At 41.5% G+C, this 25726-nt stretch overlaps 1 protein-coding gene across 1 annotated transcript; it reads left to right on the top strand.

Moving 5' to 3' along the window:
* The first annotated feature begins 13192 nt into the window (after positions 1–13192).
* Positions 13193–22104, top strand: LOC109763153 (wall-associated receptor kinase 3). The gene is made up of 5 exons (XM_020322011.4): positions 13193–14308; positions 16598–16744; positions 19641–20513; positions 20626–20649; positions 20737–22104. The coding sequence occupies exons 1-5, from the start codon at positions 13273–13275 to the stop codon at positions 21906–21908; spliced, it is 3252 nt and encodes a 1083-aa protein (XP_020177600.2). The 5' UTR covers positions 13193–13272; the 3' UTR covers positions 21909–22104.
* The last annotated feature ends 3622 nt before the right edge of the window (positions 22105–25726 follow it).

Here is a 25726-nt window from a genome sequence, read left to right as displayed (position 1 = left end):
ACTAGTGCATGTCAATCGGTGGAACCTGTCTCACTTAAGCGTACGTGTAAGGTCGGTCCGGGCCGCTTCATCCTACAATGCCGCCGAAACAAGAAACGACTAGTAGCGGCAAGAAGAATTGGCAACATCAACGCCCACAACTTCTTTGTGTTCTACTCGTGCATAGTAACTACGCATAAACCTGGCTCATGATGCCACTGTTGGAAATCGTAGCATAATTTAAAATTTTCCTACGCTCACCAAGATGCATCTATGGAGTCTACTAGCAACGATGGGAAAGGAGTGGATCTACATACCCTTGTAGATCGCGAGCGGAAGCGTTCCAATGAACGTGGATGACGGAGTCGTACTCGCCGTGATCCAAATCACCGATGACCGAGTGCCGAACGGACGGCACCTCCGCGTTCAACACACGTACGGTGCAGCGACGTCTCCTCCTTCTTGATCCAGCAAGGGGGAAGGAGAGGTTGATGGAGATCCAACAGCACGACGGCGTGGTGGTGGATGTAGCGGGTCTCCGGCAGGGCTTCGCCGAGCTTCTGCGAGAGAGAGAGAGGTGTTGCAGGGGAGGAGGGAGGCGCCCAAGGCTTAGATGTTGCTGCCCTCCCTTCCCCCCACTATATATAGGGCCAAGGGAGAGGGGGGGGCGCAGCCTTGCCCCTTCCTTCAAGGAAGGGTGCGGCCAGGGGGGAGTCCTTCCCCCCCAAAGCACCTCGGAGGTGCCTTCCCCTTTTAGGACTCTCCCTTCTTTCTTATCCCTTGCGCATGGGCCTCTTGGGGCTGGTGCCCTTGGCCCATATAGGCCAAGGCGCACCCCTTACAGCCCATGTGGCCCCCCGGGGCTGGTGGACCCCCTTGGTGGACCCCCGGACCCCTTTCGGCACTCCCGGTACAATACCGATAAAGCGCGAAACTTTTCCGACGACCAAAATAAGACTTCCCATATATAAATCTTTACCTCCGGACCATTCCGGAACCTCTCGTGACGTCCGGGATCTCATCCGGGACTCCGAACAACTTTCGGGTTTCCGCATACATATATCTCTACAACCCTAGCGTCACCGGACCTTAAGTGTGTAGACCCTACGGGTTCGGGAGACATGCAGACATGACCGAGACGCCTCTCCGGTCAATAACCAACAGCGGGATCTGGATACCCATGTTGGCTCCCACATGTTCCACGATGATATCATCGGATGAACCACGGTGTCGAGGATTCAATCAATCCGTATGCAATTCCCTTTGTCAATCGGTACGTTACTTGCCCGAGATTCGATCGTCGGTATCCCAATACCTTGTTCAATCTCGTTACCGGCAAGTCTCTTTACTCGTACCGCAATGCATGATCCCGTGACTAACGCCTTAGTCATATTGAGCTCATTATGATGATGCATTACCGAGTGGGCCCAGAGATACCTCTCCGTCACACGGAGTGACAAATCCCAGTCTCGATCCGTGCCAACCCAACAGACACTTTCGGAGATACCCGTAATGCACCTTTATAGTCACCCAGTTACGTTGTGACGTTTGGCACACCCAAAGCACTCCTACGGTATCCGGGAGTTGCACGATCTCATGGTCCAAGGAAAAGATACTTGACATTGGAAAAGCTCTAGCAAACGAAACTACACGATCTTTTATGCTATGCTTAGGATTGGGTCTTGTCCATCACATCATTCTCCTAATGATGTGATCCCGTTATCAATGACATCCAATGTCCATAGTCAGGAAACCATGACTATCTGTTGATCAACGAGCTAGTCAACTAGAGGCTTACTAGGGACAGGTTGTGGTCTATGTATTCACACATGTATCACGATTTCCGGACAATACAATTATAGCATGAATAATAGACAATTACCATGAACAAAGAAATATAATAATAACCATTTATTATTGCCTCTAGGGCATATTTCCAACACATCCTGTCTCCAATTCTTGCGCTTCGCTTCCTTTTGCTTCCAAGAACCTCCTTGCGACTGTCCATACATTTTTTCCATTCTTTGATTTGCATGTCCCACTTCTTTTAGAAATCCGGTATGGACAGTTGAGATTCGTAGGATGACCTGGTTGTATATTCAAAACATCAAGCCTACCATTCTGATACATCAAATGAGCCACACAATCCTCTGGGATTATCTGTTGAAAAACATAGTAATAACTTCATAGTTAGCAATGATGTACTAGTTTTAGAACTATGCAAAATATGCACGGATGTCGTAATAGTAAGAAATCTTACTAGGGTATCTCCATAGTAGTTACCGTAGTTCAACACGTGCACTAGTGGCACGTATTGACCATAATGCGGAGGAGTTTTACAATAGATATTGTAATTCTCAAGATCAGTACAAAATCCGACCAGATGAGTTTTCTCCTTATAAGTTAACTCAGAGCCATCGGTGTAGTAGGTTCTGTCTACCATGTTCCGCACATTGTTTGAACAATCAAAATAAGCTGTCAATGAAAATAAGCTGTCAACTATTTTAAAATGAACAATATAAATTAGCTAATAACTATGTTTGAGAGACTCACATAGCGGTAGAATTGGAGGCGTATCAACAAGGACCCAAATGTCCATATTGTCTTGCTCGATGTCAGGATCACCAAGATCCATGGTGACAAGCATACCCTCATCAAAACCATACATCTTGCAAAATGCTTCCCAATTTTTGCAAACAAAATGGGTTACGCTCTCAGAATTATACAGCTTTACTTCAAAATCTATATCATGATGGGTCCTTAGGTGAATTTTCTTTGTTTCCATACTTTCATGGTCTTCAAAACCCATCCTCTCCAAGACGTAGCGTCTTGCATGGCATGGGATAAGCTAGCCGAATTGTAAAAGATGAAAAGTACACGTTGAAATAGTTGAAGTCGTGCTTAATTACGGAAAAATAACACTTATCGTCGTTGCGTACCGTTTCAACATCGAAGGTCTCCTCCAGCTTAATAATGAAGCGTCGATCTTCGTCCAGGTGAGGCCTGTCGCACTGACCTCGGTCGTCGTGGCACCAGTCGCACTCCCCCGGGAGACTTTCGTCGTCCGAGTACGACATTTCCTATGTTCATAATTCAAATATTAAACATCTACAATTAAATATATGTACTAAAAAACCTAAGTTAGATCATTATTATTCATCACGGGTTAACTATCGGTTTATCGAGTCTGTTCTTGAAAACTCTCAGCTCACGTGGTGTATACATTCGACCGTTGGTGATGGTCGCTCCTCCATTTGTCCCCGTGTGCATTACACCAAAATGTCTAGCACACGGGAACAAAGGAGAAGCGACCACCACGACAACAGTCGGGATTCTTCGTCCTCTCATATATATATGGTGGAACTCTCCCTCACTGATTCCTCTCTGACATTTGCGACCGTCGGTGATAGTAGCTCCTTCTTTCGTTCTCGAGTGCATTACACTAAATTGTCTAGCACACGGGAACGAAGGAGAAGCTACCCCCATGACAACAGTCGGGATTCTTCGTCCTCTCATATATGGTGGAGACTCGACAGACTTACAGTCAACCCGAAATATCGTTTAATTATCTTTCTAAAAGAGGATTTGGCTGGTCTCACCTCGATGTCGGAGGGGGCGGTGACGGGGACGACGGCGGGGATGATGGAGGGGCCGGGGGCTCCTAGATTTCTGCGAAAACAAAAACCCTATAAGCTATCAACTAATCATAGTGCTCTCCAATTTTAGCATTCAAAGTAGGATCGGAGTAGTTTTCCACTTTGAGCATTCAATAAGCAAAATCAAATCACAAAATAAAGTAGTATTCAAATTAGGATGCATTCAATTATAAGCAAAACTACATCATCTCCATGCGTCCGTACATCGTCGAATATTATCACTAATACACCTCGAATACTATCATACATATAGCATCGCTAGTACAGCTAGAACAGTAGCGCCCGACGGGTATCGGCGCGGGCGGTGGACACCCAAAGGGACAGAACCATCACAGGATCATAGCTCCAGTGAGATCCCTGAAGAACCTGCCAGGTATTGTCGAACCTGCCCTCCAACGCAACCATGTAGCGACGGACGTGCTGGTCCTCCTCGCTGACACGGTGACGTACCACCTCCGCGGTGTCTGGAAGCCTCGGCACCGTCAATGGCCCACGCGAGCGCCACCAAACAAGGATCAGGTCAACGACGGGCTGGTTCCTCACCAACCTACGCCCACCGGAAGGTAGCACCTCCCAAAACCAGCCCGGCGGAGCCCAGTCCCGGACATGGCCCCTTTGATCAAGCCGGCCTCCTCCGCCGAGTCGACGACGAGGATGCGGGATAGGCATCGTCGACGTCGATGCGGAAATAATTGCTTTAACTAAAAAAACAAACTAGTTCTATTAATTTCCTTGCTAAAAATAAACTACTTCTATAGTAAAATAAACTAGTTTTGTTAAATCAACTAGTTCAACTACTAATTAAGCACTTACTATAAATAAAATAAAGTAGTTTTATTAATTAATCAACTAGTTCAACTACTAAGCACTTACTATAAATAAATAAAATAAAGTAGTTCTTACTAAAAATAAACTACTTCTATATATAGTAAAATTTAATAAAATAGTTCTATTAATTAATCAACTAGTTCAACTACTAAGCACTTACTATAAATATATAAAATAAAGCAGTTCTTACTAAAAATAAACTACTTCTATATATAGTAAAATTTAATAAAATAGTTTTATTGTATCAACTAGTTCAACTACTAAGCACTAACCTAAAATCGATATGTACTAATAATTAACCTCAATAAAAAATTAATACATATATGAAAAAACGTATATAAACAAAAAAATTGTATGAACATTATATTCATACATACATAGCCACATCCATTCATCATATAGCTACCACATACATATATATATACATTATATATATGAAAAAATGCAATGAACAAAAAAAATATACAAATTATATGAAAAAAATAAACAGAGCCGTGGCGTGGCGGCGGCTCACATCGGGCGACGGAGGGCGACGGCGTGGGCGGCGGAGGGCGACGGCGTGGGTGGCGGAGGGCGACGGCGACCGCGGCGGGCCGGGGGCGGAGGGCGACGGCTCGGCGGCGCGCGGCGGAGGCCGACGGCGACGGCGGCGGGGGGCGGAGGACGACGGCGACGGGCGATGGCGTGGGCTCGGGGGCACGGGCGACGGGGACGGCGGCGGGGCAGCCTGGCGGCGTAGATCGAGCTCGCGGCGTCGTCGGGCGGGGGGAAACTGGCGATGGAAATCTGAAAATTTCATAAGTGCTGGCTTATATAGCAAAGGCTTTGGTCCCGGTTCAACGCACAAACCGGAACCAATGCCCACCCTTTAGTCCCGGTTGGTGGCACCAACCGGGACCAAAGGCCTCTTTTCACCAGCCCAAAGGGCGGGAAGCAGAGGGCTTTGGTCCCGGTTGGTGGCACCAACCGGGACTAAAGGGTGGGCATTGGTTCCGGTTGGAGCCACCAACCGGGACTAATGTGCTGACGCGGTGCGGTGGGAAGTTTAGTCCCACCTCGCTAGCTGAGAGAGCTCAGCACCTGTTTATAAGCTGCGTTGCAGCTCAGGTGCTGAGCTCCTCTCTAATATGCAGGCATTACATGCCTACCCTTGTCACTGCCGTCTTGGGCCTATTGGGCCTGCGAGCCTGCATCCTGGCCCATGTGCAGATGGGTTTCTAGTCGTATGCAGGCCGTGTGGCCCATTAGGCGGCATTTTTTTATTTTTTTCCAGTATTTTTTTGTTTTTTGAATTATTTATTTTCTTTTGAGTTTTGCTTTATTTTTTTATTCTTTCTGCTTTTAGCTCAGAATAATTATAAACTTTCTGTTACTCCATTAGTTTCCAAATTTGAATAGTTTAAATTTTAATTTTTTACGAAAATACTAGAGGTTTATAAAAGCTTTTTAGTTGATTCCTTTTGCTATTAGAGTTTATAAAAGCATATCAAATGAACTCTGAAAAGGTTGAAAGTTTGCATGGTATCATCATTTCATCCACATAGCATGTGCAACAAAGTTGAGAGGGTTACGGCAAAAACTGGATGCACTTCGTGTACAAACGGACAATCTCTTTCAAAGTATCAGGATTTCATACGGAAACTCGTCTGTTACAAAGGGATTTCATTTTTTAAAACTTATTTGACCTCCTGACTTTTTGTGTGTTTAAAATGCACCATTCAAAGCCACATCATCATTTTTCAATCCTTTCTGAGTTCATTTGTTATTTTTCATGCATTTACTCATTATTTTGAGCTACAAGACCCTAAAATTGAAAAGCATTTCAAATGAACTCTGAAAAGGTTGAAAGTTGGCATGGTATCATCATTTCATCCACATAGCATGTGCAAGAAAGTTGAGAGGGTTACGGCAAATACTGGATGCACTTCGTGTACAAAATGGACAATCTCTTTCAAAGTATCAGGATTTCATCCGGAAACTCATCTGTTACAAAGCGATTTCATTTTTTAATACTTATTTGAACTCCTGACTTTTTGTGTGTTCAAAATGCACCATTCAAAGCCACATCATCATTTTTCAATCCCTTCTGACTTCATTTGTTATTTTTCATGCATTTACTAATTATTTTGAGCTATAAGACCCTAAAATTGAAAAGCATTTCAAATGAACTCTGAAAAGGTTGAAATTTGGCATGATATCATCATTTCATCCACATAGCATGTGCAAGAAAGTTGAGAGGGTTACGTCAAAAACTGGATGCACTTCGTGTACAAAACGGACAACCTCTTTCAAAGTATCAGGATTCCATACGGAAACTCGTCTGTTACAAAGGGATTTCATTTTTTAAAACTTATTTGAACTCCTGACTTATTGTGTGTTCAAAATGCACCATTCAAAGCCACATCATCATTTTTAATCCTTTCTGACTTCATTTGTTATTTTTCATGCATTTACTAATTATTTTGAGCTATAAGACCCTAAAATTGAAAAGCATTTCAAATAAACTCTGAAAAGGTTGAAAGTTTGCATGGTATCATCATTTCATCCACATAGCATGTGCAACAAAGTTGAGAGGGTTACGGCAAAAACTGGATGCACTTCGTGTACAAAACGGACAATCTCTTTCAAAGTATCAGGATTTCATACGGAAACTCGTCTGTTACAAAGGGATTTCATTTTTTAAAACTTATTTGACCTCCTGACTTTTTGTGTGTTTAAAATGCACCATTCAAAGCCACATCATCATTTTTCAATCCTTTCTGACTTCATTTGTTATTTTTCATGCATTTACTCATTATTTTGAGCTACAAGACCCTAAAATTGAAAAGCATTTCAAATGAACTCTGAAAAGGTTGAAAGTTGGCATGGTATCATCATTTCATCCACATAGCATGTGCAAGAAAGTTGAGAGGGTTACGGCAAATACTGGATGCACTTCGTGTACAAAATGGACAATCTCTTTCAAAGTATCAGGATTTCATCCGGAAACTCATCTGTTACAAAGCGATTTCATTTTTTAATACTTATTTGAACTCCTGACTTTTTGTGTGTTCAAAATGCACCATTCAAAGCCACATCATCATTTTTCAATCCTTTCTGACTTCATTTGTTATTTTTCATGCATTTACTAATTATTTAGAGCTATAAGACACTAAAATTGAAAAGCATTTAAAATGAACTCTGAAAAGGTTGAAAGTTGGCATGGTATCATCATTTAATCCACATAGCATGTGCAAGAAAGTTGAGAGGGTTACGGCAAAAACTGGATGCACTTCGTGTACAAAACGGGCAATCTCTTTCAAAGTATCAGGATTTCATCCGGAAACTCGTCTGTTACAAAGGGATTTCATTTTTTTAACTTATTTGAACTCCTGACTTTTTGTGTGTTCAAAATGCACCATTCAAAGCCACATCATCATTTTTCAATCCTTTCTGACTTCATTTGTTATTTTTCATGCATGTACTAATTATTTTGAGCTATAAGACCCTAAAATTGAAAAGCATTTGAAATGAACTCTGAAAAGGTTGAAAGTTGGCATGGTATCATCATTTCATCCACATAGCATGTGCAAGAAAGTTGAGAGGGTTACGGCAAAAACTGGATGCACTTCGTGTACAAAACGGACAATCTCTTTCAAAGTATCAGGATTTCATACGGAAACTGGTCTGTTACAAAGGGATTTCATTTTTTAAAACTTATTTGAACTCCTGACTTTTTGTGTGTTCAAAATGCACCATTCAAAGCAGAGACTGATTTTGAATGGTGCATATTCAACACACAAAAAGTCTGTAAAGATCGCCAACCCAACGTAAAAAAATTAGCATAGATGCGCTTATAGAGAAAATTCATCCTAAATTCATAATAAATTTCTATGAATTTCAGAGAAACTCACTCTGAATTTAGGCCAAATTCCCTGTATAAGGGCATCTATTTTCATTTTGAGAGGAGCTCAACAAGGCAGAGAGGGACGTGTTTTTTTTTCTCTTTTGCTTTATTTGTTTTGTTTTGTTTCTACTTACAACAAAAAACTTATTTATTTTATTTCTAATTACTTATGTATTTTACTTTAATTATTTTATTTTTATTTATTTTACTGCTACTATTTTTATTTATTTTACTGCTGCTATTTTTACTTAATTTATTAAGGTTTATTTATTGTAGTTACTATAGTTTATTTTATTTTATTTTATTAAGGTTTATTTAGTTTTATTTATTTTATTAAGGTTTATTTATTTTATAAATATAAAAAATGAACATAGATGCGCTTATAGAGAAAATTAAACCTAAATTCACAGTAAATTTCAATTTACTGTGAATTTAGGTGAAATTCCCTGTATAAGGGCATCTATTTTCACTTTAAGAGAAGCTCAACAAGGCATAGAGGGACGGGCTTATAAACTGGTGTGAGCGCCCTTCGGTTGGCGAGGTGGGACTAAACACTGGCCGCAACTAGGACCGACCCTTTAGTCCCGGTTTGTGGTATGAACCAGGACTAAAGGGTGGTGGGCCAGGAGCGTGGCCCATTGGTCCCGGTTTGTCCCACCAACCGGGACCAAAGGGTCCGGACGAATCGGGACCAATGCCCCCACGAGGCCCGGCAGGCCCCTGGCCGCACGAACCAGGACCAATGCTCACATTAGTCCCGGTTCATGACTGAACCGGGGCTAATGTGAAAACTGCCCTGTGACCTAAGCCCTGTTTTCTACTAGTGTCCGTTTCTTTTTTAATTCACATACTTTTGGAAAGTCAAACTTTATAAAGTTAGTATTGAGAATATGTATATTGATATTTATATTAAAAAGTATCAACATCTACAGTACCAAATAATTACAGATGAAAATATTTCCATGATGAATCTAATGATATTGATTTGGTACTGAGAATATTGATATATTTTTCTATGAACTTGGTCGAACTTAAGAAACATTGGCTTAAGACGAACCTAATATGCCAAGTAAAAAAGGACTGGGGGAGCAAGTCTTTGGTTGGTTTGTGAACATGATGGACAAACGCGTGCAATTAATGCAGTTATACTTCCTCAAGAATGGGTATGGCTCCCTCGGGCCTAAGCTTGGATCCAAAGTGGGCTGCAATGTTTTATTTAAATTGTGCCCGATGGATCTTAAGCTTAACACTTCTTTCCTCTAATATATGTGTTAGTTCACCAAAAAGCTCTAATTGGTGGCCCCGCAAAGCCAAAAAATTGTAACTGATGCGTACATTGCACTGGAACATAAGTGGTAAGTAATGTGAAACGAATTGGATAACTTGGAGTTAGAGATCTTTCTGATCTCCCTAGATCTAGGTTATACAAGCTACAGTTGAGCGTCATCCTTGCGGTCAGGAAGCGGGCGCACACTATGTGTAACCAGTACTAGGACAATGATTCCCTGCTGAAAAGGTTGGAGTATGTGACTACGGTTGGCTAGCTGTGCATCATTGGGGAGACGTGGATTTTGGATGGTCTCCCCGTGAGTTTGGCTCCGGACTTGAGCAGCACTGAGGAAATCATGAGTATATATGATCAAAGCCTCAATCATATGTAGATAAAAGTCTTGATCGATGACGAGAACACGGAGATGGACAGAAGGCATTGCAAACACTTGAGCGTTAAAAGACCAATGATGTAGAGCTCTGAGATGACAAGACGCAGAAACTTGGCTGGAGTAGGTCTGTACGTGTGTGTCCTAGTGGGAACCTCGAGGCCCGCCTTGTCTGTTCGGAAGGACGCCCGGCCGGAGTCGCAGTTTGGCAGCCATGCATCACGCGCTCTCTAACCGTAGAGGTCGATAGTTCGTAGTACGTGTCGTTTCAGCAGGGAATCATTTTTATTTTTATTTTGTGAGTAGGGAATCGTTTCAGCAGGGAATCATTGTCCTAGTACTGGTTGCACATTATCTTGAGCCACCCAGCGCTTTCCAGTTTCTGCGAAAGTAAGAAACAGCTTCATGCATGCACCGTACCACACATGTGGATCCTGCCGCGCGCGTGGTCCCTGATGGATGTGCAAGACCGTCCAGTGATCCAGTCGCCGTGCCCACCGAGTCGGCCTGCACTCGGCTTGAAGCAAGTGTAGCGGTGGTCAGACGGGGGAGCTGAGCGAGCTATGGCTTCATGGTGTGAATGAGTCAGGCGGGTACCATGGGGCGTGCTCACCCACAAGAGCCGCGTCTGTAGCTTCGGCGTGCTTCATGAGTGGTTTCCCTGTGGACTCGGGGACTTGGGCGTCTTCTTCTAGCTGACAGCTTCGCTGAACTTGCCATGAGGACCGAGCACAGGTCTTTTGCTCCATGATGATGTCAGGAAATGACTAAGTTCTTCTGCGGGTCGCTGAATGAATTAGTAGAAATTGCTAGTGAGCCCTATACACCGACCGGACCGGAGGGAGTAAGTTCTGAGAAGGGTCATTTAGTACTACAAAAAACTCAGGATTGCAGTTTGGAAGTCGTGCGTCACGCGCTAACCGTGGAGGTCAATGTGTGTGTACTTCCTCGTGACATAATATAAGAGCGTTTTTGACACCGGAAAGGAGGAGGTAGTTGTGTAATGGTAGACTCGTTTCAGCTGGGAATCAAGTAGTCAATACGTGTGGATCCTGCCCCTGATAATCAGGTGTGCTAGCTCGGTCGCTCGTCGTGTCGTACATAAGTAAGCAGGGAAAGCATTTATACGGCTTGGACGAAGTTTAGGTGGTGCACGGGGACGAAGTGTATAGTGGTGCCCGGGGAGAATTGATAAACTTTTTTCAAATATATGATTTTTTGAATTCATGATTTTTTTCCAAATCCGTGAACCTTTTTTCGAATCCATCAACACTTTCATGTTTCTTTTCAAATTTGTCAAGTTTTTTTAAATTCACAAACTTTTTAAAAAATTGTGACTTTTCAAATTCTTTTTTTTTTTGAGATGACTCCCTTTTTGCTCAGTCCCCAAGCCCCGACCGAGCAGAGACTCGCGGTTAAAAAAAATACAATGTCTACATGTATTTAGATAAAGGCTCAACATGTATTAAAAAAATACAATGTCTATCTAATTTTTTATTTGTATAAAAATGTTCAACATGTGTTACTTAAAGTCAACAATTTGAAAAATGAAAAAGAAAATAAAAAGGAAAAACAATTTGAAAAATGAAAAAGAAAATAAAAAAGGATAAATAAAATAAAACGTATCAAAAAATAGAAATCAATAATAAAAACTGAAAAAAGCACCAATGGACAGTGATAGAAAAAAAAACTCAGAAAAAGATTAAACAGCATGGAACCTTCCCAAAACTCGCCAAATCGGGCAGAAGCCCACGCGGAACGGTCCATATAAGCTTACCAATACCACTCGGTACTAGTTATTGGGTCGGCCCACTTTCAACAATCTTTGTAGGCAAGCGCGAGTTCCATCTCATAGTAAGTGATATATAGCGTCCGTGGAAAAGGGAAGTGCATGGATGAACCCGGACACATATGAACCCATTTTGAAAAACACATTTCTAAAAGCTAAAAAAAAATCTGAAAAAGGTTGCACGGGTACGTCTCCATGTTCTATGTGCGTGCATAAAGTTTCAAGGAAAAATAACTTTTTTGTGGCTTGTGCAAAAAAGATAAAAAAAATTGTGTCGTGAAACACTATTTAGAAGCACTAAAATTTGTCTTTTTTGTGGAGGCAAACCAAAAAGACATTTTTTCACAAAACTTTGTGCCGCCCACACACATTTGGCAACATGCATGCATGAAATTTTCTTTTATATTTTTTGACATGTTAAAACATGCTTAAAATGCATTTTTTTTCAAAAGTGGGTGCAGATGCCCCTGCGTTCACGACGTGCCCACTCCGGTGGAAAAGTCCATACCTACACATAAAATTGATGTGTCACGGCGAAATACAATGGTGATTGCCTTGGTACAGCTGGGAGGGGCGATGTCAGGCTGACCCTAAGGACGCGATGAGGAGAGCTCCTGGAGCATCCTTGGCTCCTGTCGCCACGTCCCCAACAACTACTCCCTCCGTTCCTAAATATTTGTCTTTCTAGAGATTTCAAATGGTCACCACATACGGATGTATATAGACATATTTTAGAGTGTAGATTCACTCATTTTACTCCGTATGTAGTCACCATTTAAAACCTCTAGAAAGACAAATATTTAGGAACGGAGGGAGTACATACGAGCGCCAGGGCTCGCTGAATGCAGGAATGTTGACAAGTGGGGAGAGTTACTTACCATTCAAAGTGTACACTAGATAATGTTTGCAATCAGACAAGTTGAAAAATCTTCTACTCTTGTATAATCGAGAATTTCATGAGGAGTACATGATTTACTCAACATTGATGCATGTATCCGGCCAAGCATTAGAAAAGAGAGGTTGGAATCACGGTCCACTTCTTCTCACTCGTCAAAACTCCGTGTTGATCCCAAAGAGACCTGCCAAGTCCAAGTCTTCCTCATAATTAGGAGTGAGAATTTGTATTTGTGAGGCGCAAAAGGCCATACCAATAGGATGTCTTTTTCGCTGCGCTACTCTTCGTGAGAACAACGACGCTCGACTAGGAAGTATTTGTAGTCCGTTCAATTTACTTCTCACCTTTTTTTCTTTTTTGCGGGTGTACTACTTCTCACCTTTACTTCTCACATTTTCGAGAAGTATAAAACGTACTCCCAAAATATCTTGACTTGGTCTCATTTCCATCCATTTCAATAATTTGGATAGCTCTGCCTCCAGTGAAGTGGAGTAGTTTTTGTTTTAAAAAATTTAAATATCTGGACTCGTTCCCATTAACAGCCAATCAAATAATTTGGATATATAGCTCTGCATCTATTTATGTGTGCAGGTCTGCAAAAGCCGTCTACACCACTCAAACAGACGCTAGCTGGCTTTCAACCGATGGCACACCACACGACATTCATATTCTCGGCGGCAGCGGCGCTGCTCCTGATCCTGCCGCCGCTGTCTGCCGGAGCAGCAGCTGCACCGGCGCCGGTGATAGGGATGCCGGGCTGCGAGACCAGGTGCGGAGACATGATCGTGCCGTATCCGTTCGGCATGGGCTCGTCTTACTGCTACCTGCCGGGCTTCAACCTCACTTGCGACTGGTTAAGTGACCCACCGCGGCTCCTCCTCGGCGACGGCACGCTCCAGGTCGCCGAAGACATCGGTTACCCGAGCGATGCCACGCTAGCCGTCGTCTACGCCGGCAACATCCAGACCGACGGCAACGGACATGGCAGGCTCGGCGGTGGCCTCGGCGATGGTGGGCCCTACGCTCTGCCGCCGGCCGGGAACCAGCTCGTCCTCGTGGGCTGCAACGTGCGGGCCACGTTGAGGAGCGGCAATCTTACCCTGAGCAGCTGCTCCTCCTTCTGCCACGACGGGCGCACGTCCTACATGAAGTCTGGTAAGAGCAGCCTGCTCTGCTCCGGCATGGGCTGCTGCCAGGCGCCCATCGTCGTCAACCGCGAGGTGGGCGCCGGAGGAAAGCTCGTCCCCATCACGTCCTACGACGTGGAGCTCGAGTCCTTTGGGCGGAACCGCAGCGACGGCCGGCGGTGGCCAGCACGCGTCTTCGTCGCCAAGAAAGGCTGGTTCACGACATGGAGCGCCTCTAAACAACTGTCGTCGGACCTGCGAGCCGCCGTGGACATGGAAGTTCCCTTTTGGCTCAACTGGGAGGTCGTCGATGGCGACGCGACGGGCGACACGGATCAGCTGCAGAGGTCGAAGGAGTGTCCTAGAGACGCGGCAGGCGGAATCTGCAAGAGCAACCACACGCGCTGCACTAGAGGTGACAGAGGCGGCTACTTGTGCTTCTGCAAGCAAGGTTACCAGGGCAATGCCTACATCACCAACGGATGCCAAGGTTAATTCGATCCTTCCTTTATTTCCGGCTAACGTATACTAGTACTACTATACTAATAGGATAATCCTATACACACGGATGAATACGGGCATCTCAACGCTAAATAATCTCCATCCCTGATTTTCATGAGGTGGGCCCCGCCTCACTCCTAATCTTCAATTAAAAACTGCCACCTAATTACATTTTGTTGAATCCGTAACCCCAAGTCCCTGCGTGTAGCATTATCTTAGATTTCTCTCGATACGGACGTACCTAACACTAAACACGTATATATCTAAACAAATTTAACTAATTCGGGATGAAGGTACAATACTACAGATTGTTGGTTTAGAAAATGTGTCCATGTCATGTGCTACATTCCAACCACACGGGCATCTAGCCGGAAACACACACTGATGCATGCACACACACATACACACGTATGCATAAAAAAGCGCGCACACACAAAAACCCGCATGCACAACAGACGCATGTATACGAATACACACCAACAAAGATAAAATATATTGTTCGGCATAAATGGTGGGTTGTCTAAAAAACAAAGAAAAAACGACTAGGAAATGAAAAACAAAAACAAATAAGCAAACAAGACACTAAAAAGATAAAAAAAAAAAGGTTGATTTAAAAGACAAAATGCATCGCCTGAATAATAGCAAAAGTGAGGAATATACTCTCTCCGATCCATATTACTTGTCACTCAAATGGATGTATCAAGGATCGAAATACGTCTAGATATATCCGTATCTGATTTTTGTAGCTAGAACTTGCAACTTTTCTATTGGTTGCAATTGCGTTTACATAGCATTACATCTCGTCCAACTCAACATGAACTCGTGTCCAACACGATGCTACCCGGACTTGGTACAAACACCTAGTATACTAGTTTACTAGACTCTCTCTTATTTTGGGGCGAAATTTGACCATTGATTAAACTAATAAAATATAAATTATATGTCATAAAAATTATACCATATGGAACTTCCTTTGAATGCAAATACAGCAACATATTTTTGTAGAATATATTTTATATGTATTAGTTATATTAATGGTCAGGGCTTGACCCAAAATACGAGGGGGCCAGTAAACCCAGACAAAAGGAGTACTCCTTTAGGGATTCAATCTACCGCGATTAATCTGACTCGACTAGAATTTACATATCACAGTTCGGTGGCACATGGTGCAGCTCATAAGACCAATTATTATTTTGTCAGCTGTTTGGCGTAATCACATCTGGACAATGAGAGTTTATGTCGTTACATTGTCAATTTATGTTTGTATATAATTAGTTACATTCATGTTGAACATAATGTCCCCGGAAAAATAATAATGGAAAACCGCCATAAGAAACACAGGATATAACAATGTAAACAAAAAAACTACATCAATTAGATATTTTTGGTTGTGTTTTACTTTTAGGGTCCCATATTATGTTAAGAATTTTTTTTACATCTGGTTTACATTTTCCTTGCACTCTTTCTTAAAATTTACGTGACATATAAAATTGGATGCACTAAAGTACAAATAGGGAAAATACATCCCACTACCAAGTGCAATAAGTTGCACGTCTTATATACTATCATGTGGCGAGATATACTACACTATAACATTAAATATATCCATATACTGTTCAAATAAAATTCACATCAAACTACATTTAAAAATTATGAGTGAGTTGATAGTTTCAAGTAGAATTTAAAATAGATTCATATTTATACATATACAAATCACTCGACCAAGTAAGAACGTCCATGCTCAATGCAGGACACTATGATTGCCTGTAATGAACATGAAGATATGCATATGCTCACTGTTGGACGCACAGACGATATATTTTCCTTGGGGGGGGGGGGGGGGGGGAGGGGGGGGGAGGGGGGGTTATTCCTTTGTTCCTATAATTTATATACATGTATTTGTTTTCTGATTTTCTGGTGTGTACAATTTCCCTCCAGTTATAATAAAGTTTGGTGCTTGCATGCTTCTTCCCACCGTAATAGTCCTGGTTAAAAAATTGTGCATGTGAACGAATGCCCAAAAATATGGTACATACTACCTAAAAATTATTAAATGTATTATCCAACTATTTTCATATACCATATACTATTCATACTTACTTTCTGGTAAGTTAAGTACTATCAATATAATTCTAAAGTAAATAAGATTTGCAGGGACATTTGTGTGCTTATTATTATTAAAAAAATACTCAAATAAATGTCAGGTACTTATGTACGTGAATCTAGATTTTGGACATGGGCTTCACACTAACTAGCTTAATATATGTACACTGTGTAGACATCGACGAGTGCAAGCATGCAGAATTCCAAATCAATAGGTGCTATGGTCAATGTACCAACACGGATGGTGCATTTCAGTGTCGGTGTCCACAAGGAACCCATGGTGACCCCTACATGCCCGGTGGTTGCTTTAGTCTCCTCACAGGTAAGCACCTTTTCTTTCTTCCACATTTACCTTTTGAGATGACAACTCAAGTAGTATATTAGAGATCTCAGATCCTTGGTCAACTATAAATGAAATTAGTTATAATATATGTTGCACACGATCAATTGTAAAACTGCATAAGTTGCACATTAGAGACATAAATAATACTTAAATTTAGAAACGAATGTGCCACTACCAAGTAGTCGTTAAATCAACATACAAAGCTAAAGTAGATTTAATAAAATGTCAACCAACTTCGCCAAGGTAGAGCTTTTGGACTAATAAACCCATATCAATAACTATAATGTGCTTGGCAATGACTTTGTAATCTCCCATCAATCAAATTCACATGTAGTTGGTAAGTATGAAAATATAATTCTAAATATACCTAAACAGAAGAAAAAAACAAATCAAGATAAAAAAAACTAGCTCTGCTTAACCAAGATAAAACAATCTTACTATGATTGCAAATATATTATGGTAATAAAGTGGTATAATTTTAGTATATGAAACAATGATACATAAATTATATAGCTCGTAAGTGTACGTTTATAATCTTATTCTTGTTTTGTAAAGAAAAATAATTATAAGGGCAATAAATAATACAAATTCTAAAGATATGTAGATTCTTAATGATAAGTTTTAGGAAATGTGCAAACTCAAAATTACAAGCTATATAAATAAAACGTTTAGCATGCTGGATGGGTACAAAAACAAAATAATTAATAAAACAATAGTACGTATCACTTTAGTTGCAAAAGATTTAGATACACAAAGTTATATATATGATATGTAGTTGGAAGGATCTAGAATTGTAAACTTATAACCTCATTTTTAGCATAGCATGGAAACCACTCAAAAACAAAATAAGAGAAAATCAAAGCATCTATGATTGTTTGCTAAACTTAGTGTGCATATAGAATTAAAAAGGATCAATGAAACCATTCAGGATAAACTAAAAAACATTGACAAGAATAATTCCTAAAAAAGTCGCGGATTTTGGATTGGACCATCTAAGCTACTGGACTAGAATATATCGATTTTTTAGCTGGCCAAGCAATTTCAAATATATTTATCAATTGATCATGGCATAATTTATATTGAACATATTTACACTATGATACACCCGCATCACAAATGTGAGTCATTTAGGATACCGAGACATGTAGTCTCCACTATCCATGGTTAGAATTTTACAGCCAAGTTCTATTGGAATATATGTCGACAAAAAATCAGTAATGCAATACAAAAGTATATATGCACTGGTAAAGAACACACCAATAGTACAGAGAAAAAAAACACGTCACCACTCATGAAAAGCCAACTTCAACACTATACAAAATTAATTTTTGAAAAATAAATAAAATTTGGCCATTTAAAGGTTTTTTTGGGGGGCTTCCGGGCTAGATTTGGGCAGAAAAGTCGAGCCTGAGCCTAGCTCGGATGCCAGGCTGCCCGTGATCAGGTTTAGGTCAAAAGCCCATAACATTGTCGGTGGAGACCCGTCAATAAGTTTTTGTCAATGGTGACTAATGGGTCAGGAGTCTTGTCTGTGCGATGGTATTAGCACTGGCAGGTCATGCATCAGTAATGACACTTGTAAGGCAGTTGATGTAATTACCACTATTGACATGTTGTCGTGATGTGTTACCCATCGGTGGTGACTCGTGTCCTAGTTCCATAGTCCATAATTTTACGCCCCAACCCCTATGTACAACGTGCTCTGCCTCCAGATTGATATGGACAAATTACCCCAATGTGATAGTATGTTCCATTTGATGTGTGACCTAGTTGTCAAACTTGTGTTACAATTTCTCGTTCCCCTTGTCCTTACATCTGATCCCTTGTACAGAAGTTGAAGTATACATCAACTAAAGCATGTTTTTTATCATTGTAGTGTCGTATAGTATCTGATATTTTGGAATAAAAATGGTAACTGATATTTGGGAATCCAAAAAATATGTAGACGTATCACTCAAAATGACCCTAATGAGTATCCATGGTTGATGTGCAAATGAGATCAAAAAAGTGAGCACACATAGCTAGTTCCATTAAGAAATGCAAAACTGGTATACTACTAAGTAGAGAAGGAATTACATGGGAATGTAGGGCATATGTATGTAGTCCTTGTCCTTATAATGTTTAAAGAATTTCACGATATAGCTTTTTAAGCTCTCGCTATCGCCATGTTGGTCTCGGGCAGTCACCTGATTCAAGAAATAATTGTCCATGTTGTGTGAATGTTACTAAAATTATCAAGCTTCAGGATGAGACAACTTGCATCCAACAATAAAGAGGGACTATATAAATAAAATAGAAGTTCAGTCGGCAAACAATAATCACTGTTGGCCCATCATGTTGTATATATCTCCGGTTTTCTTTCTCTTCGTTATGGTATTGATCTACATGTGTGCATGCATTATTCTTCCTATAAAATAATTTGTATAGATATACGTGCCCACTACATAAAAGGAAAATATTGATCTGATTTAAGTATAGGATGTACTTTTATTTAATATCTGTACCTTTGTTTTCTTATTGTTTTTGGTAGCTAGAGTACATGCATATAGTCTGATTAATTGAGATGCTTGCATGCTACTTATATATGTTAGATCAAATTAATAACTATGGTTAATTAATGTTTGCATAGAAATTTAGGGATGAAATTGTGATGTAGAGTGAAGAGAAAATCCCACCTCGGAGTTCAATCATGGGCTGAAGCCTTTATTTAATTTGTTTTCTTTCCACATGGGATTAATGCTTTTGTATTAGCCTTGTCCTTAATTTTTTCCACTCTGTACATGTAGAATACTTTTGAAATTTTAAAATACATAGAGTAGGGAAACATATTGTCATTCCTCAAAAACTAATGCAGGCAAAGCATATGCACCTGCAGATAGCTGTAGCAGGTTATGTGGCAACGTGAGTGTGCCATACCCATTCGGCATTGGCTCGCACAAGTGCTATCTGCCAGGGTTCAACCTCACCTGTGACACAAGCTACAACGCCGCACGGCTGATGCTCGGCACTCTTCAAGTTGTTGACATCTCCCTCCACAACAGTACCGTGCGAGTCATCAACAACAACCGAGTGCATGGCATCTATGGTGGGGTAGCCAGTGTTAATGTTATCGATTTTGGGATTAGCCATGCAGACAGTGTGCCCTACTCGTTATCAACTCGCAATGAGCTTATCGTCATTGGTTGCGGGGTGCAGGCAGGGTTGTCCAGTGCTGGCAATAACCGGGCCATCCTTAGTAGTTGCTCCTCCTTCTGCTCCTCAAACAAGAGTAGAGCCTATGATGCAAGGTCATCTCCCAATATCGATGACAACGGTGAGTACTGCTACGGCAATGGATGCTGCCAGGCCCGGATCACCATGTCTAGGGACGGCATGCCTAGTGAATTCTGGATTGATTGGATGGACTCCAATAGTGTATGGGATGAGGCATTGCCACATTCATACGCACTCATTGCAGAGGGAGGGTGGTTCAACAAGCATTGGGTATACTCCCAGCTGTCACGGTCACTGTCAACAAAATATCTCGCTCCTAGGTTGGAGGTTCAAATTGTTCTAGACTGGGAAATATTGCAGTTGCAACCTATTAACTCACATGCGCCAGCCAATGTGAGTTGGCATCACCAGTATGCCATGTGTCCCGGCATCTGTAGGAGCAAGAATAGCCTATGCAAACCAAGGATCAGAGGTTATTCATGCCATTGTAGTGACGGTTACGACGGCAACCCTTACACCGTGGATGGATGCAAAGGTTAGCATGGAAGCATCTCGCGCACATACGCGAGCTTAATTTGCATTATTGCTTATCTCTACGATTATATATTCTAATTTTATACTCCCTCCCTTTTTCTTGTCTCCTCTAGGCAGCCGCCGCAAACAGTTTAAAGGTGAGCAACACCGCAACAACGTTTCTGCTATATGTACTACGGTCAATGTAGAACAATAACATGTAACTATATTGTGTATACTTTCAGGTACGAGCGCCGTTGTAGGAGCTGTTGTTGCTGCAGCTGGAGTCGTACTTCTGTTTTTGCTTGGGTTGTTGATTATGAAGAAACTAAAATACGAGAGGGCTAAAATGTTAAAGCGCAAGTTCTTCCAACAAAATCACGGACAATTATTGCAACAGTTTGTATCCCAAAGTGCTGGTATTGCAGAAAGGATGATCATGACCTTGGAAGAGCTAGAGAAGGCAACACATTGTTTTGATAATGATCTCATCGTTGGAGGTGGGGGACATGGTATTGTTTACAAAGGGATTTTATCGAACCAACATATTGTAGCCATCAAGAAACCCAAAAACGTGGTGCGGATGGAGATCAATGAGTTTATCAATGAGGTAGCTATCCTATCACAAATCAACCATAGAAATGTTGTTAAACTATATGGTTGTTGCCTTGAAACTGAAGTCCCAATGTTAGTCTATGAGTTCATATCTAATGGAACCCTTTACGAGCATCTTCATGTAGAAGGACCAAAATCATTGTCTTGGGAGAACAGGTTGCGGATAGCCATTGAGGCAGCAAAATCCCTAGCATATCTTCACTCGGCTGCTTCAACCCCTATAATCCATAGGGATGTCAAGAGTGCTAACATATTGTTGGATGATACTCTGACGGCAAAGGTAGCAGATTTTGGAGCTTCAAAGTGCATTCCGATGGATATATCTGGGGTTACCACAAGGGCGCAAGGTACGAGAGGATATTGGGATCCTATGTACTTTTACACAGGCCGATTAACTGAGAAAAGTGATGTTTACAGCTTTGGAGTCGTCCTTGTGGAACTGTTAACCAGGAAGAAACCATTTTCATATTTGTCCTCAAATGACGAGAGCCTGGTTGCACATTTTGTTACCTTGTTTGAAGGAGCGGCACTATTCCAGATCTTAGATCCGCAAGTTATGGAGGAAGGTGGCAAAGAGGTCGAAAAAGTTGCTAGTATCGCGGTTGCATGTGTAAAGTTAACTAGAGAGGATCGTCCGACTATGAGGCAAGTGGAGTTAACACTAGAAGGCACACGTGTGTCTAGGGAGGACACTTCAGATAATGCATCTCCATCCACAAAAGTTGAAAGCAACACTGGGGGATCGACCAGACGACACAGCATGGAACTTGAGTTCAGATTATCTGCAGAGCACCCTCGATAGTTTTGCATACTTGAAGATGAGTGATTTCATTGCATTTAGGTGACTTCGCCAAGATTTGCTCCGGTGACAGATTTAGTTTGTTGTTATTTAACATAGTTAGTGCAAACTAGCTCTTATTCTGAAACACCCACTGCAGAAGAAATAAAGAAAAAAAATATGTAGCCCTCACTTCTTCTCATTCGCTTCAATGTTTGTTTATACCATGTTTTGTCCTGGAAAATACTCCCTCTGTCCCAAAATATAAGAACGTTTTTAACACCACACTAGTGTTAAAAACGTTCTTATATTATGGGACGGAGGGAATAGTTATCAAAGCCCCTCTCTCTCTTATGCTTCCAAGACATGTGCCAGTCATCAACTATCGATCCAGGTCAGCGAGCTCTCCTCTGATCCGGCAGGCATCAACATCAGTCGTCTGTTTGCTTTGATCGAGGACGCGTTGCCGGTCCACATTTTGATGTAACATAGAAAGTCAATCGGAATTTGAAACTACTGCTAAACCCAACAGGGGTCTCCAATTTGGTCTGGTTAAATCAGGCACGGAAGTCCATACTTATATGTAAAAATTGCTTGTAGAAAAGAGGCATATAGGCCCCATAAAAACAGGACATTTCCCTCTCAATATCTGAAACGTAGACCATGTAGAGAAGTATCCCGCTCGACTAATCAGTCACCGTTGAACCACATGGCGAGAATGTGGCTCTCGAGTATGCGGTGGACTCGAAGCCAATGGTGTTGCCGGGGGTGGCGACGCCGGGCTGACTCGAAGGACGCGGTGAGGAGGACTCCCGTAGCGGCATGACATCCTACCGTTTTGTCTTTTGGAACTAGCGGAGTGGATATGTGTGCCAGTGCAGTAATGCTACATATACGGGCTTTTTTTAGAAAAGATTACGGAGAAGGTGATTTGGAGACGTGCTATTAGTTGGGGGACGGGCCCCCACATCAGGGGGGCGAAGAGATTATTGACGAATCACAAACTGTCTCGTCCGTAACAACCCCGTAAAGCCCTGTATGTCTAGAATTATTGGTGCCGGTGCTAAACAGGCAACCCTTGCGGCGACGGCGTCTGGCTGATATTATCACCTCATCAGACCAGAACTAAAAATTTACGAGTAGGAAAAAAAACTACAAGTACAGATTCACCAAATGTTTCAAACTCGGGTTGATGTTAGCCAACAGTATGAACCCACGTGCTTTCAGTTATTAACTCAGCAACCATATGCATATGCTGTTGGGAATAAGCCGTGACCCATACACGATGGCGACCGGCGTGTGTGCGTCAGGTCGAGTCCGACACAGTGCAGACCGGCATAGTGGCGTTAGGTCAAATCCGTGGAGTCGGGTCAGGTCGTAGGTGTGCGTGCGTTGTGTGTGTGCGTCGTGTGTGTTGATCGTGTGGCGATCCGAGTTGTGGGGCATGCGTGCATTGGAGTCAGTCTGCAGCTTGCCGCATATGTAGCATGGACGAGCTGCATGCAGTAGGGGCTGTTGCGATTCGTTGGAGCCCGGCCGTGCCGCACGTGTACGAGCGTATCGGGTGTGCGGATCGGGCAAGCCCGCCAGAGTGGAGGGTGTGGCGTTGCGTATGCATGCACGCATAAATCCTTTCGAAAAAAGTCTAAAATAAACCTTAAACTCATAGATGAAAACTAAATCAAATCTTGAACTTTCAATCTTTGAAATCAGCACACCAAACTCTTCGATCCCGGTGTATTTTAAACCTTGAGAGTATTTCGCTGGTATTCGCTGACGTGGCAAGTTAGATTGGGCCGGCCCATTAGAGCAGTAGCTTGCGCGCCCGCTCTACTATGGGTTTTCATTTTTTTTTTCATTTTCTTTTTTTTTCTTCGCGTTTTCTTTATATTCATTGGTTTTCTTCGGCTTTTTACCCTTGTTATATTTCGTTTTTCAAATACATTATGTACATTGTCACGCTCTGCCATTGTTAAGCTTTCGACATTTTTCAAATATATTGTATACATTAACATGCACATGAAACATTTTTTGACGCACTTTTGACATTTTTTAAATACATTATGTAAAAATTTTAAAATACATGTTTACAACACTTTTTGAGTATATAGTAACATTTTGCCAAATGTTTAACATTTTTGAAATGACAATAAACATTTTATCAAACTATACAAACAGTTTTTACATTGTTTAAAAAGCTGCTCCCATTTAAAAAAAATCAAATGTTCAGACTTTTTTTCAGGTTTTAAAATTACTTCCACTTTTTTCAAAACATGATTGTGTTTCAAAAAGTGTTCCCATTTTTTAAGAAGTACTCCCTCTGTAAAGAATTATAAAGGTGCTTAGATCACTATATTTATTTACGGAGGGAGTATTCAACATTTTTCTCAGAAATTTGCTCAAGTTTCAAAAGTTGCTGCCATTTTTAATTTTTCAGAAAGTGTTTGCATTTTAAATTTTGTTCTGGTTTCAAAATTTGTTCCCATCTTTTCAAGAAGCATTATGTTTAAAAAACTGTTCACTTTTTTGAAATTGATTTTGTTTTCAAAAGTTATTCGTTTTCACAAATTGTTTACGTTTTCGATATTTATTTGTCCTTGAAAATGTTTCTTGCTAATCTGGACTTTGCGGTGTGATTAAATACCTCGGGCCTCTCAATAAATCAATAGCAGTCATTTATTCTGGTGGCTTGCGCGACGAGTTCAGCATCGCAAGTTCGACTCTCTCCCGGTTGTCTTTTTCTTTGTATTTTTATACGTCGCGCGATAGTTGTCTTTTAATTTGTATTTTCATACGTCGCGCGATATGATAAACGAAAAAAAACTCGCTTCATCACGTAGTGGGCCGTCCCTGTGCAATCAACTGTTGACTATTTTTTGGCTATTTTTATTATCGAGAAAGCTAAGTTCCTGTTGACTGGTCGTTAGGGATAGGCACGTACGATTCCCGCACGCGTACATTCTAAATCCCGCGACATTGACTCATTTTTTTCAAAAAAGTAGCAGCAACAGGATTCAAACCCCGCAACTGCAGCCTCGCTACTGACTTTGACTATAGTTGGTGACCATCTCAGCCAACCAGATGTTTTGTTTAGAAGTGGGCTAATTCTGTAGATATTTGATGACCGCGAGTAGGCCACGGCTATGGTGCAGCCCTCCATTTGATTTTTTTTTTCTGTTAGGAATTGGTAATACTTGGATTTTGTTGTATTTCTATAGAGAATGCATTTTCGGTTTTTCTTCCACTCATGAATCATTTGTGGTTCACTTCTTGATGGAAGTAGGCATCCCTGCGAGCACTCTGATGACGCCGAGAACGACATTGGTGGTGGGATCAAAGAGGATTCTACATGAGATGCCCTTGGACAGGTGGGACATGTTGGCAAAGGGAAGGTGGTGCGTCGTGTCATGGTAGAATCCAAGCAAATCTTCGTAGTAATTTGGTGAGAGAGGGGTCATCGTAGGAGGGAAGACTATATGTAGTTCCAACATAACAATTATGTAGTCACCGGGTTGTAGTTATCAACATGGTTATTTTTACAGTTACCAAGTTGTATATGTTATAGAAACATGATTATTGTACACCGACTTACCCATTATTTGGTTTACAAAAAATCGTTGAAAACATTCCTCAGCAACTATTGTGTAAATAACATGATAGTATAGGCTGCCGGACCTGATAATTTAGATGCAAACACCATGATAATTTTGACCCGTGAGAAAAAGTTGTTGAAAACACATCACCGATAACTTCGAAGTAATAGCATGGTAAGATACGCCCCTAAACTGATAATTTAGGTACGAACACCATGATAACTTTGACCCGTGGAAAAAAGTTGTTGA

The sequence above is a fragment of the Aegilops tauschii genome, chromosome 5, assembly GCF_002575655.3.
Source record: "Aegilops tauschii subsp. strangulata cultivar AL8/78 chromosome 5, Aet v6.0, whole genome shotgun sequence".
NCBI classification, from domain to species: domain Eukaryota; kingdom Viridiplantae; phylum Streptophyta; class Magnoliopsida; order Poales; family Poaceae; genus Aegilops; species Aegilops tauschii.
The sequence above is the reverse complement of the archived record's forward strand: the minus strand, read 5'-3'. Positions and strand labels throughout refer to the sequence as shown.